The sequence below is a fragment of the Ananas comosus genome, linkage group 1, assembly GCF_001540865.1.
Source record: "Ananas comosus cultivar F153 linkage group 1, ASM154086v1, whole genome shotgun sequence".
In the NCBI taxonomy this organism is placed as follows: domain Eukaryota; kingdom Viridiplantae; phylum Streptophyta; class Magnoliopsida; order Poales; family Bromeliaceae; genus Ananas; species Ananas comosus.
The window spans coordinates 11408742-11426879 of NC_033621.1; the positions used below are offsets into that span (position 1 = coordinate 11408742).

The 18138-nt window shown below is 37.5% G+C and overlaps 1 protein-coding gene across 1 annotated transcript; it reads right to left on the reverse strand.

The window, feature by feature from the left end:
• LOC109713186 lies at positions 286–7748 on the reverse strand. The gene is made up of 2 exons (XM_020237216.1): positions 6912–7748; positions 286–1422 (listed from the first exon to the last, which is right to left on the reverse strand). The coding sequence occupies exons 1-2, from the start codon at positions 7746–7748 to the stop codon at positions 298–300; spliced, it is 1962 nt and encodes a 653-aa protein (XP_020092805.1). The 3' UTR covers positions 286–297.

The window sequence follows — 18138 nt, forward strand, 5'->3', positions numbered from 1 at the left end:
ATTATAAAATTTGATTTCTAGAAGTTTTAAATACTGTAAATAACGTTTAATGGTGTGGATCGTCGATTCGGAAGCTCTATCATCGAAAACAACTTATGAGTACGAAGGCGATCGTACTCATAATAGTTTAGTAGCCATACCATATATATATATATATAATTGGACTGGAATACTATTAATAGTATTTGAATTTTTTTTTGCTATTGAATTTTTAACCATTGGATGAAAAATTGTAGGATTAGAATGATAATAGCCTCCCGGGGTTTAGTAGCGGTATCCTTAGGGTTGAGCGAATAGTTAGTTGAATAGTAGGATTACTATGCTATTCAATTTTGATCGGCGGTTAGGATGAGTGGGAGAGATACCAACCTCAGTTATACGAGGTTCGGAAGAGACCAACTGATTGACTCTGAGCACGGAAAGGTCGGCCTTCAGCAGCACATCATTCACATCAGTATAAGCATTCAGTGCGCCCGGCCGCATCACCACGGAGGAGGTAAGCAAGTTGGGGGGGAGGGGGTCGGCGATTGCGGCGGCGCATGGCAGCGGGCCAACCCACTCTAGAGTCCAAAGTGCCGGCGCCGACAGCTTCAGGTAAGCCGGGGCGGAGCGCGCGAGCTCTTGCCGCACCCTCACCTCCCTGACGCTGCTACCGCAGATACTGACGCACCCCGCCGTCCCGAGGGACATCGTCAGCTCGAAAACCTCGAGGAGCGGGCAGCTCACGTCGAGCTCGGGAGGTGCGCGGTAGAGCGACATCCTCCAGTACTTGAGCGCTGGGCAGCTGTTCGAGATCGCGTCTCTGGATACAAGACTTAAATTAAGGTCAGCGAGATCGAGCCTCTGTAGAGAAGGCAGGAAAGCGGTGGGGGGCCAAATGAAGTGCGGTATCACTCTCGAGAGGCAGAGTTCGAGCACGCTTAGATGCTGTAGGCGGAAGACTGCCTCGGGTAGGCGGAAGAAGCAGAAAGCAGAAATGCGGCCGGTGGGAACGAGTTTCAGCTTCAGGTGCTGCAAGGCGGAGTTACTGGCGGCGTAGTCGATCCAGGAGCAGACGCGAGCCGGGTTGGAGACGACGTCTTCGGACGTGGAGAGGGAGAAGGAGCGGAGGGGGACGGCGGGGTCGCGGAGGCGGAGGACGGAGTCGACGAAGGGCGGGGGGAGGCGGGTGGTGAAGGAGAGGTCGGGGGACGTCGTCCAGAGCGTCCGCCATCGCCGCGAGAGGAGGGAGGTGCGGACGGCAATGCTGGTGGGAAGACAGGCGAGGATTTCGTGGAGGAGATGGTCCGGCAGACCGCTGATGCAGTCTGCCTTCTTCGCTGCCTTCTCATCCTCCTCCTCCTCCTCCTTCTCGATGTTGTTAAGTCTTCTTCTCTTTGCTGCCGGTTCTCCTTCCATTCTATAATAATAATCTTGAAAAAAAATAAAATGTTAAAATCGGAACGGCGAAAAATAGATCAGAAAATAATTTAATACAAGAAAAGAAAAGATAAAGTGGAAAGAACACACCGATGTTTACGTGGTTTGGCCAACGGCCTACGTCCACGGGCAAAAACGGAGCAAATACTTTATTAATGTCGAAAAGGTGAAGTACAAAAAAATCTCTCAGAAGACCAAAATTTAATTAGATCCGAAAACGCGCAACAAGCAACTCCAATTGCGGCTTCTCTCTCAACCCGTACGAACCCAAAACTTGATCTTAATTTGTGCATACGGCTCCTTATATGCTTGCTTAATTAATTAGAGCTCCAACTTTTCTCTCAGCTCATGATTCTGCTGCCACCCAAACACCAAATTAACACGACTCCACAGCATCCGTACATACTCTCCAAGAGGCTTAATTAATTAATGCATGGCACCGAATTTGGTCGCGGCTTCATTAATTTGGCCGTAGTATATATAATACATGTCTCCTAACTAGAGTCTAATTCTAATTAGATTAGAATTACACTCTTAATTATAATTCATATATCTAAATTAAATTTAAATAATATCTAATTTCAATTAGATTAGGATTTAACTCAAATTTAGATAACTACAAATCTAAACCAAATATAACATAAAAAATAAAGCTAGCTGCAGGCTGCGTGCGTGATATATATTTATATATATTAGGAAGCAGACTCGGATAAGGAGATACAGCGTTTTAGTTAGACTAGATTTTTTGTTTTTGTTTTGTTTTGTTCGGTTTTGTTTTTTTTTTTTTTTTTTGGGTTTCAGGTCAGCTTCAGTACTTTATATACAAAATTGTATGAAGACCCTTCACATATATATTCCATTCTCAAGAGGCCCTGATAAGTTTAAGTTTTTTAAACGAAACTTTTTTTTTTCAACTTATTTTTTATTTAAATTTTTTGAACTTAGCTAAGTTAAAATGTCTTTCATATTTAATGGTTCTATTGTCTCCCAACTATTAATTGTTCTAATTTATTTTATAGAAAACTGACCAAAACTCTTAAATTCAATAAAACATTTCATAAGTTTGAAATATTAATTTTTATTAATTATAGTCAAGGGAGCGTAAATCTGAAAAATTATAGTAGAGGTCGTCGCTATTTCGGAATGAATGACAATTCGAGCATTTTCTTCATAGAAAAATTAAAAGGTTATATTAATTGCACCATTGACCTCTAATTAACCTTTACACATTTTTGTTATTAGATACCTAACCTTTATATTTCACTACAATTAGGTTCCAATTATTCAAATTTATGTTTTATTGTTAGCGTGAGAAACACCATTGGGGGTTGTGAATTTAGATTTGACACGAATATGAAAAAAAAGATTTGAAACCGAAGAGATGTGTATGATAAGTTTTGAATTTATAATATTTCAGATTAAGCCTTTTGAATACCATCAACTACGTTTGAATGAGTTGGGCTTCGCGTATATAATAGATTTATAGGGTGTGGTGTATGAAATGTACTTAAACACTAGGTGCAGGGAAATATATTGCATATTCGCATCTATATTTTTTTTCCGATGCGAATTCAAATATGGATATGTGTTGGATGCTTACTTTCGTTACTATATCCGTTAAAAACGGATTCGAATCACTAATATGCACTTATCAATACCATAGTTAGTTAATTCGGATTCCATAAAAATTTGGTATTGGATATAATACGAATGAAATTCGTATCCAAATTTTTAAATTTGTTGAAAAATACGGCTAAAAACGGATTCGTCAATTATTCGGATACGTGATTTATACGGATATTATACGTTCATCAATTAAACATTCGGGATCAAAAATTCGGCTATTAAATTAAATTTTTTTTTTCTCTAAATTTATGCTATTAGCAGCGGGCGGCCGAGGTGGTTAAAAAATTTTAATGGCGAGCAGCGCTCGGCCTCGCGGGGGGTTCTGGTGGCGAGCGATGTGCTGTCGGGGTGGTTCCGAACTTTCGATGCTCGAAGGGATGGCGGCGGAGGCAGGGGACAAAAATTCTTTTTTTTTTTTTCGTTTTGAGGCTTTGAGCGAGCGTGCCGCATTTATTTGGGCGAAAAATTCGGCGGCGGCGTTTAATTTGGGAATAATTACCTTAAACCCAAAAATTCACGAATTATTTTGAATTTTTAGAAAAAGTGCGTATACGAACAATTTAATTCGTTATTCAAAAATTCGCGAATAATTCGTGAATTAACTAACAATGATCAATACTCTACAATAATACTTTGAGATGTAGAAAATTGAATCCCACACCTCCCACATATGAGAATGCTCTTTATACCATCTAAGCTATAACTCCCACTCTTTTAATTTTTCCACAATATATGAATTAATAACATATATTAATTTTAAGATATCAGAATCCGAATTCGAATCCAAATTCGAAATATTCTAATGCATTCGCATCCGAATTCAAATTTGAATTCGAAAATATTGTAAATATAATATCCAAATTCGAACCCGAATTTGACCAAATTTATAATTTTGCCATCTATATTTGCATCAGATTGCAAATTAGATCGGACTTTGTTCTAACCACTTTCACCCCTACTCATCGAAGAGAAAAATAAAAAAAATTGGGGACCTCAAAATTAATCTTATGGGGACTAGAAATACAAATTTTACAAAATATGATGATATGGCATAAAATTTTAGATCAAAAATGTTGATATGATTTTATGTTAAAAAATTTTCTATCAAAATTTCACGAGTTTTCAATATTTCTACACTTTTAATCTTACGAAGGGCTTACTATGACCATTAAAATTGTTGATTTTGAGTCTCTTCAATCACTAGGTAAATTATATAAAAAAAATTGTGAAATTTATTTTTAGGTACTTTTAATACGTTATATCAAGTATAACATAACCGATTCTCGATTCAGAAGTTTCGGCATTGAAAACAATTGGATAGCATGGAGGCCATTATATATACTTCTTAAAGCACACAACCCTAGCTCTCTAGATATTATTATTAAACATCTATATCTATATCTATACCTTCTATACCTATCTATATCTATACCTATACATTATATCTCCTAAAGTTGCCACATGGCAATTTTTCCTTCATGGTTGGATGTGGGCTCCACTTCGAAACAGCTCAAGTCCTTCATCTTTCTCTTACTTTTGGCTGTTACTTTCGTTCAATAGCAAGATGAATCCCACCCTTCATTGCTGCTTCTTTTATTGCTGTTTACTCTTTTTTGTAGATATTTTATTTATCTTTTTCAATTATCTATTCGTCGCATCGCACGAGTTACTAAGCTAGTTATATATTAACTCGCTAGTATTTTAAGAGTAACAAAACTATATTTCATAGGATTATGAAATTACAATCTTAATGTGTGGAAAAGATCGGTGCAGCTGCCCTCCATTCTCTGTAAAATTTCTTTTGGAAAAAAAAATTGCTTGGCTCTCTGGGAGATGATTATTTTTCGTAATGAAGTTGCCAATCAGAATAAGAACTCTAAGAAGTTATGAGAATAAAATCATGCATCAATGCCGGAACCAATTTCTCAAGATAGAAGTTATGAGAATACCAGCATCCTCCTTTGCTAAAGCCACCTGTAGTCTTTAAGTAGTTGTAAAACTCCTCCCATTGAGACTACAGGAAGGGGCAAAAAAAAAAAAAAGTGAAAAAACATATAAGAGACTAGAGGAAGAAAAGAAAATGGTGAAAATGCAAAGATTTTATGATGCGTTTTATAAGAAAAAATAATTTTTTAATATATTTTTGTTATTTTCAAGAGCATGAATGGAATAGTGACGGAATTTTGATAGGAGAGACTAATTAAATGCATCAATCTGAAATTTTAAAGAGGCAAAATATAAGTTTTTTAAAGTCAAAAGAAAAGAAGTAAAAAAAGAGTATTTACAGAAAGCTAGTTTTATGTGTTTTAATCTAACTTTGATTTACTTATTAAATTTTTAGGACATATTCCTCTACTGAGAGAAATATATATGCATTGTCTTGATCTTAGAGAATTTTCTGAGTAAACACCAACTAAAGCAAATCCTCCAAGGTAACTAAGCAGTAAATTCCAAATACTTGAGATTCTCATATTTCTGTCCTGGTGGATTTATTTGATTGCGCCAATCAAAAACTAATTTGCATGCCCAAGGCCTGCATTATTTAATTTGGCATATCATAAGGTTTATATATATATATATACATACACATCATTATTATAGAATTAATTATATGAGAGGGAGCTTAATCTTATGAAGTAACCAATTATATATCCACTGCAGTGTCCATTAACTATAAAAATATAAAAAATACTGTTCTCTATCAAGTTAAGTTTTTAGAAATTAAATAATGTTCATTTCAAATTCTTTAATATAGTATAAGAGTAGGAGGTTCCGATGATTTCTTTTTATTTAATTCAAGTCTACTTCAACCACAATGTGAGAGAAAATATTAAATATAAAAATATAGAAAACATAAATTTTTTTTTTATTTAATTCAAGCTCGTAGACTTATTAAAAGATCTCAAACCCAAAGGTGCTTCATAGTTTAAATAAATAGTTTAAACTTTCGAAGAAAAACTGTTGCTTCATGTTATTAAATGGCATCATAATATTGTAACTTAGAAATTGCTCTCTTCCATTTTTTGGATTGCCACAAACTAAGTTTAGTCGAAACTTAACTTTCTGTAAAATTGTTGTGATTATGCTCTGGTTGTCGACGGAGTCAATTACAAAAAGAAAAAAAATAGAAAAAAAAAATTAATTAATCTAAATTTTTGCGAAAATTTTTTGCGAAACAAATACAGGTAGCGGAAGAACTTCCAATATTCAAAGTCATTTAAATCCGAGCAAAATTTTTCTCTAGTAACTTTTATACTCTTTTTATAAGAAATCTTCGGTGTGCACGCAACGTTAATTTACAAATATATTTACCTTTTGTTTAGATGTCGGAATAAATCATCTAATGATATTCTATTTAATTTTAGTATAATCGATTCTGATCAAACTTTGAAAGTATTGTACGTCAAATATATAAAATAAAATAACACATTTGGTCTCCAACTCATTTTAATTTTTAAAATAAGATAAATAATTTCGTAAGTAAAATATGTTATCTTACCAAATTATATATACAAAGATTTTCAAACAAAATCACTCGGTATCCAAAATTTCAAGTTCGAATCCTAGTTGATTCATATTTTTCAGCTAAGTTTATTTCTAAATGAAATAAACGAAACGGGTAGCATGCTACCATTCTCTCTCTCTCAACAAAAAAAGAAAAGAAAAGAAAAGAGATTTTCAAACAAAATCATCTAAACAAAATCTTTTTCATAATCAATTACTTTGCTAGAAAGTAAAAGAGCAAACAAAGAAAAGTACACAATATTTGCGCTTTATCATACGTGATAAAAAATATCTTTTTGTTCCAGTATTTGGCAATGGCAAGCCAAAGTGTTAGCTCATGAGATGAAGAAAAATTTCAACACCAAATTAAGCAGTGCATTCGGCGGTGGCGTCGTCTCGGTGGACGAGATAAGTGAATCCGGAGGGGAGGAGGGGGGCGGAGATGGTGATCGAGCGCGGCGGCGGATGCGCCCCCCCGCCAGCCCGACGTGCGTCCTCAGCTCGAAAACCTCGAGGAGCGGGCAGTTCACATCGAGCTGGGGAGGCCCGCCGAAGAGCGACATCCTCCAGCACTTGAGCGCCGGGCAGCTCTTCGAGATCGCGTCCCCCGCGGCGAGGCTTAAATCAAGGTCAACGAGTCCGAGCCTCTGCAGAGAAGGAAAGAAAGCGGTGGCGGGCCAATCGAGGTGCGGTACTACTCCCGGGAGTTGGAGTTCGAGCACTCGCAGATGCTGCAGGCGGAAGACTGCCGGGGGTAGGCGGAAGGAGCGGAAAGCGGGAGTGCTGTCGGTGAGAACGAGTTTCAGCCTCAGGTGCTGCAAGGCGGAGTACTTGGCGGCGTACTCGATCCAGGAACGGGCGCGAGCCGGGTCGGAGACGACGTAGTCGGGCGTGGCGAGGGAGAAGGAGCGGAGGGGGACGGCGGGGTCGCGAAGGCGGAGGACGGAGTCGACGAAGGAGGGGGGGAAGTGGGTGGTGAAGGAGAGGTCGGGGGACGTCCTCCAGAGCGTCCGCCATCGCCGCGAGAGGAGGGAGGTGCTGACGGCAATGCTGGTGGGAAGACAGGCGAGGATTTCGTGGAGGAGATGGTCGGGCAGGCCGCTGATGCAGTCTGCCTTCCTCGCCGCCTTCTCATCCTCATCCTCCTCCTCCTGGATGTTGTTCAGTTTTCTTCGCTTTGTTGCAGGTTCTTCTTCCATCCTTCAAAAATAATTTTGAATTTTTTTTTTTTAAAAACAGGAGTAATATATATATATATATATATATACGAGGAAGCAGACTCGGCCAAGGAGTAAATTAAGATTTGTGTGTGATGATCAGAGGCCGTTCGTTTAACTGCTTAGACTAAATCCTACCGCCGACTAGAATTTTTGTTTTTTTGTTGAGGTCAGATCCGCTACTTAAAAAAAGAAAATAAGTTAGTTAGATGGAGCGACTCGTAATCTTTTAAGAGGTGTTTTATTCTACACGTAAATTTACAAAAAATATTTTTTATTGGAAAAAAAAAATTACATTTTACAGTGTTTGGTTTATTGAAAAAAATTTACATCTGTTTGATTTTGTGAAAAAAATAAATAAAAAAGCTTTACGCTGCTTGATAGTTTGAGTTTTTTAAAATTAGAAAGGATATATACTTTTGAAATTGTCTCTTAATTGTTTGCTGCCAAGATAATATCCCAACTTTTTAACGGAAAGTTAGTCATTTAGTCATTTTATAACTTAATGTTTGTTTAACTTAACTTTAACCATGGTAAAATAATGGTTTTTTTCGAAGGAAGGGTAATCGTAATAATTTTCGGCATTTGAAGGAGTGTATATATATATATATTATATCTATACTATATATAAAAATACGTATATTTAAAAATGGGTCTGTCGACAGACCTATTTTTCGGCTGAAAATTAGCGCCCATTTTCCTCTTTCCGTACAAAAAAATTTTAAATATAAGAATAAAAATGAAAACCGTAATACATACGTATGTTCTCTATAACCGATTACTTATATTTTTCTATTTTATTTTAAAATATCTTTTTTAGGTATTATCTATTTAATTTTAAAAGTAAGTTTTCTATAACAGATTACGGGTGTGAAAATCCTATAAAAGATATTTTTCAATTTATTTTTAAACATCTTTTTTTTAGATATTTTGGTATGAAAATCCTATAAAAGATAACGGATTTTATTTTCCTTTTTTATATTATTTTTCGAATTTCAAATAATTTTCTTTTTAAGAATACAGATTTTATTTTTCTATTTAATTTCAAAATATTTTTTTTACATTAATTTCTGCTACAATGTAACATATAAATTTAAAAATATTTATAAATTTTTGAATAAATATGATTTACAAATATTTATTGATTTAATAAATTAAATAATTTGTTACGTGGTTGCACGTACACTCAACTAGTATATCTAACTCTATACATATATAAGCACGTATTTTCAAATTTGGGTCTGTCGACAGACCCATTTTTTGGCGGGAAAAAAATATTGATTCCTTTTTCTTACGTAAAATAAATAACGTAATGAAACAAACTTTTAATTTATGTTTATCTCTAAAATAGAAAAAAAATAAACTTTTCCAAATTTATGCCAACTGAAAGATATTTATTGTGAATCTATATTTTAATGAAAATTTTATATAATTTTTTTTACTTCTAAAATAGAAAAAAAAAAATTCATGCTTATCCAAATTTTTGCCAGAATATCTACTGTAAATCTGTATTTCAATTCAAAATATAAAATTAATTTAAAATTTAAAATTTTGGGACTATCTATATATTATAATGGAAATAATTTAAAAGATAGATTGGTTGATAAATTTGTAAATCATATTTTTGAATTAATATGATATACAAATTTATGATTAATTTGTAAAAAATTATCTCAAATAAGAACAAACGATTATGATTAATTTGTTAAAAAAAACATTCATACCAATCTATAATTTCAATTCTACGAACGATTATGATCAATTGGTTAAAAATATTGAAAATAAAAATGAACTATTATGTTCAATCTGTTAAAAAGTAGCGCTTCTATCCATTTATTTTACATTAAAATTTAAATTTGAGTTTAAATTGTGAATTAAATTAAATTTTTAATTTTTGATATCAAATCTATCCATCTATTTTATATTAAAATTTAAATTTGATATTGTAAATATTTTCTAATAAAATATACCATATAAATTTAGAAAATATTTTATTTTAAATTTTTGAATAAATATGATTTGTAATTTTTTATTGATTTAAAATATATTAAAATAATTATTACGTGCATTTGTACGTACACTCAACTAGTATTAATAAAAGCACGTATTCAAATTTCGGTCTGTCGACAGATCATTTTTTGGCGGAAAAAAAAAATTAATTCCTCTATTTATTACGTAAAATAAATAACAGAATTAAACAAATTTTTAATACCTTTTTATTCCACAACAGAAAAAAATCCAAATTTTTTGCCTACCGGAGAATATCTCCTTATATATATATATATATATATATATATATATATATATATATATATTATCTCTATTCTATCTACTAATATTTTATTATTATATTAACTGTTTAATTTTGATACTTTTAGTTTAAAATATTTATTTAAGTTTAAAATTTATTAGAATTAAAAAATATATAATGTACTATATCTACACTATATATAAATTTATCAGAAAAATATTTAATGTATATCTATATCTACACTATATATAAATTTTATAAAATAAAAAAAACTATATAATTATTGTTGACAAAATAGATAGGTATTTTCTAATAGTATATATAAATAAATTTACTTTTTAAAAAATTATAAATTTTTTAATAAATATGATGTACAATTCATATTAATTTAAAATAATTATTAAATAATTAATTGTTATGTGCATTTATACGTACATTCAACTAGTATATATATATATATATATGATGTTTTTAACTTTGTAGGGTATTTACGATATTTATATATTTGATACACTCTAAAGTGGGGTATACATCTTACACCCACTCCATTCTAAGGCCATTAATATACTTTCGGCCCTTTTAAATTTCGGTACGTCAACGGATACATTTTTTTGGTAGAAAAATATTTTGGTTCCTCTTTCCTTGCATAAAATAAATAATATAATAAAAAATTTTAATTTTTCTTTATTTCTAAAATAGAAAAAAATTCATGCTCATCCAACTTGCGAATCGGAGGATATTTTCTGTGAATCTATATTTTAATTCAAAATTTATTTAATTCTTCATTATCTCTAAAACAGAAAAAAAAAATCATACTTATCCAAATTTTTATTGTGAATCTATATTTTAATTTAAAATTTAAAATTTAAAATTTTGAACTATCAACAGATTATCTCAAATAGAAAATAATTAACTAATTTGAAAATAAGCTAAATTTAAAAGATAGATTGATATTGATAAATAGATCTGTCTCCAACAACTACTTATATTCAAATTATTAAATTGAAAATAAATTTGAAATTTAAAATTTAAAATTTTATTCATAAATTTAAATATGAATTTATTAATTTAAAATTTTAAATTAATTCAAATTTTAAATCAGATTCAAATTCAGACAAAATTTGTATGTTACTAAAAAGTATTTATAATTTAACTAAATTGAAAATATGTAAAACTTATTCGGAGATAAATTAAATTTAGAAAAACATCAAGTAATAAATAAAAAAATACCACCAATAATAATTTAATTTAAATTTAATTTAATTAAATATGACGTAGTATAGAAAAGCATGCATATATTAATATATATTCTAGTATCGTACGTAAGTATAAACAACTAATTTCTAGACAAAGTTCAGTATATATAAACAAGGGGCAATTGCCTATATACCCCTGAAAAGTTTCCGGTTTTCTTATTTACCGCTCTTAGAAGATTAATATTGAAAATACCTTCTTATGTTCCAAGTTTTTCTAAAATACCCCTGGAGTTAAGTTCCGTTAGTGAGCTGCCGTTATCTCTGAAAAATTACCATTTTGCCCATTTCAATATACCCTTGTACCGTAACAAACTTTTCTTATATACCCTTCATATAGCAAATACTTTTCTTATTTGCCTTTCAGCCGGATCCGGAGCAGAGGGCGTGCAGGGGTCCGATGGCGTTGCGGCCCTCTTGCTCCCGGCGCCGGCCAAGGCAGCGGAGGAGAAGAAGGACAAAGAGAACGGCGAGAGATGGGATCGTCGCTGCGGCCCTCTTGCTCTCGGCGCCGGCCAAGGCGGCAGAGGAGGTGGACGACGGCGACGACGAGAGCAGCAGTGGAAGAGGACGACGAGAGCGACGAGAGAGGTGGTGTTGGAGGTGGAGGTGTGGGAGGAGATGAGGCGTGGTGGAGGCGGAGGAGCTGGCCAGTGGTGGCGGAAGAGCCGGCCGGTGGTGGCGACCAAGTTGGGGAAGAAAGAGAGGATAATCTTAGGGATTAGTATAATAAGGTAGGGGCAAAATAGGTATTTTGTTTAGATTTTAACTCTAGTATAAATTTAGCCCATGTTTAACCCGAGTTAAGCTAACAGGGGATAACTGCGAGGGTATTTTGGAATAACGGTGGAACATATGAGCACATTTTAGAAAGAAAAAAAAAGAGAGGGGTAGATCGGATATTTCCAAATGCATGAAGGGTATATAGGCAATTATCCCTATAAACAACTAATTTCTAGACAAAGTTCAGTATATATATTTTCATGTTCCTTTTCTTTATAAGATTAATATGTACTAATAAAAAATAAAATCAATAATTTTTTTTTTTTTTTTGAGAAATAGGTAGCAAGCTACTTGCTTCATTCATTAAGCGAAATGAACTAAGCGTACATGATGGAGACAGGTAGGGCCTCCTGAAAGAGCCGAAAAAATACAAAAAAGAAAACCCAAAATAAAGAACTCTACACTTACCGATTAGACAAAGTAAACAAGAAAAGCGGGATGGATAACGAAAAGGAAGAAGTGGGGACCGAGCATGAAAGAAGGGACAAGCAAGGGTCAAAGGGCTCCGTTCCCGGCATTGGTCAATGAAGCGACACGTTCAAGAGCCCGGGTAGCATTGGGAAGCACCTCGGGGAAGATAGTGTTGTTGCGCTTAGTCCAGACGACCCACCAGATGTAAGGACTGAGATTTTTGGACAGTGCGACTAAACTCTCTGTTGACGATGTTTATGTGTGTAATTTAATTACATAAGCACTCGTCAAGTTTCAGGAGAAAATGAGCTTAAACGGAGAAGTTACGCGATTATTAGTTTTCACTTAAGTGAATAGTAACTCCAGTTTTCCGGGGAAGCCACGGAGTAGAGTTGGCTTCTGGTGCGTATCGGACTCCGTTCATATCTGTCCAATAGCTCGTTTCGACCGGTTCAGCTGTTCTGGAACTAGTGGCGCTGATGGATTTTGAGTTTGACGCACGGATTTCGAGAAAATCCAAAAATACATGCTTTATTATGTATTTGTGTGTGTGTTTCTTCTATGGAAGGGTTGGATTTTTTTGTGAATCCGTGGATCGATCGAAATGAATCGAAAGTGTTAAGCTTTGTTGCCTTCTGAGGAGTGACGATCGACTGTTTGCAATCGTTCGCAATCTGCAGGACGGAATACTGCGGATGATACGCGCGTTTCGAGGAGAGGTCGAGGTGTTGGCAACGGTATTTCGCCAAAACAAGTTTGGCGAATTTTTATGTACGGTTTCGCCATGAAATCGCAAGTGGAGGGGTATTCGACGCGTTTTTACTTGATGCTGTGAGGGCGGGCGAACTGGATCATATTGTTGAGTCTTGTGTGGACTTATTTTCGCAAGTTTTCTTGGTATAGAGTCACGTTCTAGGGTTTCCTTGGAACCTACCGTCTAGCATCTTCAGCTAACCCTAGCGCACCCCTTGCTTTTCCTTGGCCTAGCGCCTGCTTCGGTCGATTGCGACAGTCGGCGGTTGCCGCACGCATGCGACACTTTCCATCCCTCTCCATCTCTCTCCATATTCTTTTTCTTCCGAGGTTGGAGCTGAGGCGCGGTAGGGCTACGTTTTGTTTTGGTCCGTTGTCGAGTAGCCCGACCCTCAGGAGTCCTCTTCCGTGATCGCGCCGCCCGAGACGCCCGGTGGGCCGCCGCGCTGGCCGCTCCAGCCGTGTGCATCCGTGCAGCTTCCCAGCCCGAGCCCAGGTAGGAGTCTATCGCGGCTCCCAGCGGCAGCCACCGTCATGAGCGCTCCAGCGCCGTCTCGAGTATCGGCTGGCCCTCGCAAGGTGCCGCGCGCGCCGCTTGCGGAGCCGCCCGTCGCCATCGCCGGAGCAGTCGCCCCAGCCCGAGTTTTGAGGGTCTCTGTGCGCCTCTTCCTCCGGGCCGCAGCCACCTTGCGGGTAGCTTCCGCCGTCTCGGTGTCCCACGCACCTCCCGGTCCGTGTCGCTCCGCGCCATTTCGGGTGCCTGCCGGCCGCCGCCCTGACCCTGGCGCGGCGTCCGCGCCCAGCGTCTGCTACGAGCTAGCTCGACGGTAAGCGCGGTCGAGTGTGGCTGCGGCTGCTGCCCGCGCCGCCTCCTTCTCTCCTTCGGATCTGGTGCACCGCCGCTGTCAGTACCGCTGCCCGGCGCGCCGTGCGCAGCACCACCGGACCGTGCCCTAGTAGTGGGGAGCCTTGTCCGCGCACCTCGCCGTTTCCAGCGCCACCCGAGGTGAGCTTGGTACTCTCACCCATCCCCGCAACCTTCCTGGCCGCGCGACCCCGCCGTGACCGCGTGTGGACGGCCGGAGCAAGTTGCTCGGCAAGCCGGAAATTAGGGCTTAGTTTAGATGGTTTTGTTCTGAGCTTCTCGGGTCCCTGATCAATGACGGAAGGGACCGATGATCTAGTGACTCATTTCTGATTATCTGTGTCACCTTGGTTTTTGTCGGGAAGGCCCGTTCCAATTTTCTTTTGGCAAACAGACTGCGGTTGTTACCTGTGAGCTGTTTTGGCTGCTGTTTTTGGTTTGCGCATTTCTCGGCGATCACAATTCGACGGGCTGTTATTTGATGCCTCGAAGGGTGAGAAGGTGATCCGTTGGTCAGTTTCTGATCAGCAGTTGCTCACTATACTTTGGATCAGGGATGCGTATCGGCTGTTTTCGACGACGATTTTCCCGATGCGCGCTGTTCGCTGAACTTCGGTTGCTCCTGCGCTTATCCACAGTGAGCCATTTGTTAATCAGATTCGGCAAGCGACGGCCTCCAGTAAGTCGAGACCTGTCAGTGCGTGTCTGGCGGACCTTGGAAGTCCTTCATTTGCTTGTGAAGAGCCATGTTATCGCCGATTTTACATAAATATATTGGAATCTTTATGTAAAGTGAGGGGCTTATTTGTGCAAATGTGGATTTTGTGGTACTGTGGCAGCGTATAGGATGTGTGTTTGACTTGGGACTGATTGTCCATGATCAGTGTTAAGTTTGTGGAAATCGAAGAGTCGGATTTCGAGTTGCGTTTTTTTCGACGAAATTCGTCGAAAGAACGCGATTTTTTCGGTTCGGATGTCTTTTTCGACGGTTGTTTGTTTGCTCTGTGTTTTGTCGCTGAGCTTGTTGGCTGGGTCATCATCATTATTGTGTAGGTTCAAGAGCGATGATAGTTATCCGTAGCGACGGAGGATTCCTAGGGTGTCGAAATAACAATTTCGGGGGAACCGGTGATTCGTTCATTATCGGCGATAATTGTTGTAGGGGTGTACTTGTGTTTTGCTGCCAAAAATCCAATTGGAGTGTTTATTGAGCAGGTGATCGTGAACGAGTCGGTGAGTTTCGGGACATTAGTGGGTCCGACCGGCGTCCGGTGTGGTCTTGGACTTTTCGCGAAGTTACGGTAATCGGTATTGGGAACCTATCTTGTGGGATTTTTGTGGTTATGTTTTAGGAGTTCCTTAAGTTGTGGGTTAGACACCTAACCAGTGAACCTCCTTAGGTCCAAGTTGACGTTATTTTGCCCAATTAAGGAAGACAGAGGAGAGAGTGTGCAGGTGGCCGGTACTTCGATCAAGGTCGATACAGGGTGACTGCTCGGTATATCTTCTTTATCCTGTTTATTGCTATTTGAAAAGAGGACCGTTGTTCTATCATACTTAACTGTTCTATGCTTAGTATATGTGGAGAATTAGGTAGTTTATCCCTAGGATATTGGTGATGATTGGTCGGTTCGCGTTCGTGATGGGGCGCTACTTCGTTTCGGTGACTAGTTGATCGTGTTTTATCTTTATCTTGTTGACTGGTTGATCGTCGCGTTTGTTGCACTATTGTATTGGCGTGTCTATTTCTTGACTTCTGTCGTTCGATGATTGAGTCGGGAGTACCTGAGGGGTAGGATTGTCGGGCCTAGGTCTGACGTTAGTTTGGACATATAATCGATATACACTCCTGATGACATATCGGTCGGTTCTTGCGTTCGTACTTTTAGTTGACATCGAGCAGTATCTACATACTATCTTTATTTACACTGCCTATGTTGTTCTCATGTGTAGATATCTGTAAGGGGGATTAGAGTAAATGGCATTCGTATATACATATACTTGCTGACCTGGTTGGTCTGGTTCTTCCTATTTGCATCGGCTGACTTGTTTGATCGTTCGTATTTCGTACCATTGACTATCTCGGACCTCGCGCTTCACGCTTGTTGCTTGATGACTACACGGTCGGTATGCCCAGCAGGGGCAAGGGATTGTCGGCTGATTGCGCGGTTGGCTATTGATCACTAATCCGCATTGTATCGCCACAGCTCGAGTGCATTTCACGTCACAGCGGAGTATGATCCCCCGCAGGAGGGTGTCTTTTCCGGAAAAGTGGTCGTACATCCGACCCTGTGGGGAGCCCAGCGGTGTTCTCTTTTTGTAGGGTTACTTGCCAGGCGATTGTGAGCAGATAGAAATGGCTTTTTGCCTGAGGTCTTAGACCGACACGGCGGTCTTTAGATTGGGTACTTTTGGGATTCGTTCCGGGTGGCCGCAATATAGATATAGTAAGCGAGTTGTTGCCATATTGTACTTCTGTTCTTCTTTACAGTGTTTGATACTATTAGTATTGATATCATTGAGATGTTTCAGTTGTACATTACTATAGCGGTAGTTGTTTTTCATATAATATATATCTCATTCGTTATTTATCGTATGTACAGTATTTTATTACCCATACTGTTGTTTATCTCTTCCTGTCGGGTGAGTACTCTCGCTTTCTTCGGCCTTGCGGGTACCACTGGGGAGGGGAGACATGTTTAATGTTCTCCCTCCCCACCATTTTCAGTATCGCGCGGCGTATGAGTAGTGGGACGAGAACGTGAGGTAGCTTTTTAGCGGTCGATAGAGCATCTCGACCTAGCGTTAATTCGGGTTTACTTTCTTAGCCTTCTTAGTTTGGTTGATGATAGTTTAGTTGGTTTATGTGGTTCAGTGTTTATTTTAATTTTGAAAATGATGGCTCAATTTTCCGGATATTTGCAAGAAAAAATGATTTTCTACCCCTCGTGATAGCGTTTTTAAAAGATAAAATTCCGTGTATGGGAACAGTTTTCAAAGGGGTTTTTCTGGTGAATTTTGATATTTAGTATTCAAAACTGTTTCTGTGCGTTTGGAAACATTTTGAACTGGATAGATGTGATTTATGTTAAATTATCGATGGTAAAATGTGAATTTGTGTCTCTAGTAGAATGGTGTATCGAATATTATACTGTGATTTATTGTATGTTCATCTGGTTGTGGCTTGTTATCTATGTTTGACTTTTTGTATTGTGTGACGCCGTGAGTACAGGGGACTCTGTCCGTGTGAACAGTGGATTCCTTGTATTTGCTGGCGGAATCTGGCATACTCTAGGCATGCGTCAGCGATTTTTCAAAAAAAAAAAAAAATTCAAGCTTTTCGCTGAATGTTTCAACAAAAAGGGGAGCCGGTGGTGTGGACACAGGATTTGCTGACAAACGATAATGTCGTCATCCGTATAATTTCAGCGATTTGATTAAAATCGAATCATTTTACTGGTTTAATGATTATAACGATGAATTCTAACTAAATTCAAGCAGTTTTTGACTTTTCTTAGGTTTCAAGAGTTAAGCAAACTGTGTTATAAATTGGGTCTCAGAGATTTTGTCGAATGGCAAGTTCAATAAAATTTCATCATTATATAGTTATTATATATTATATAGAGAGAGAGAGAGATGAGATGACTTTTAGAGGAATCGGAGAGGGGGAGGGTGGAATCCTGCGCGGAGAGCGAGATTTAATCCGAATCAATGACGTGATCGTGCTATGCAGAGCCGAGACCACTTAACGATGAGAGGAGAGGAGAGAGAGGAGTGACGAGAGTCAGTTCAAATAAAATAAGTGTAACAATGAACGTATTTAAATTTTTGAACCGTAGATAGATCTAAGTAAATCAGGAATGAGATGAAATAATAGGCATACTGTTCTGTTTTTCTTTGCTAAAATACTCTTCCGTGTTCATAGGATTTTGACATCACGTGCAGTAGTCTTGGTTTCATCCCTTTTTTTTTTCACCTCCATTGTAAACACTATGGATAATCAGTTTTTCTCATACTAAATAAAGATGACTTATGAGTTTTTGATATTTTTTTAAT

Bases quoted from the DNA above. Each gene is read 5' to 3' on its own strand.
- LOC109713186 (XM_020237216.1), bottom strand. From the start codon at position 7,748: ATGGAAGAAGAACCTGCAACAAAGCGAAGAAAACTGAACAACATCCAG. The intron at 1,423-6,911 runs GTGTTGAAATTT...TAACATTTTATT, and splicing joins CGAATGCACTGCTTAATTTG to TTTTTTCAAGATTATTATTA.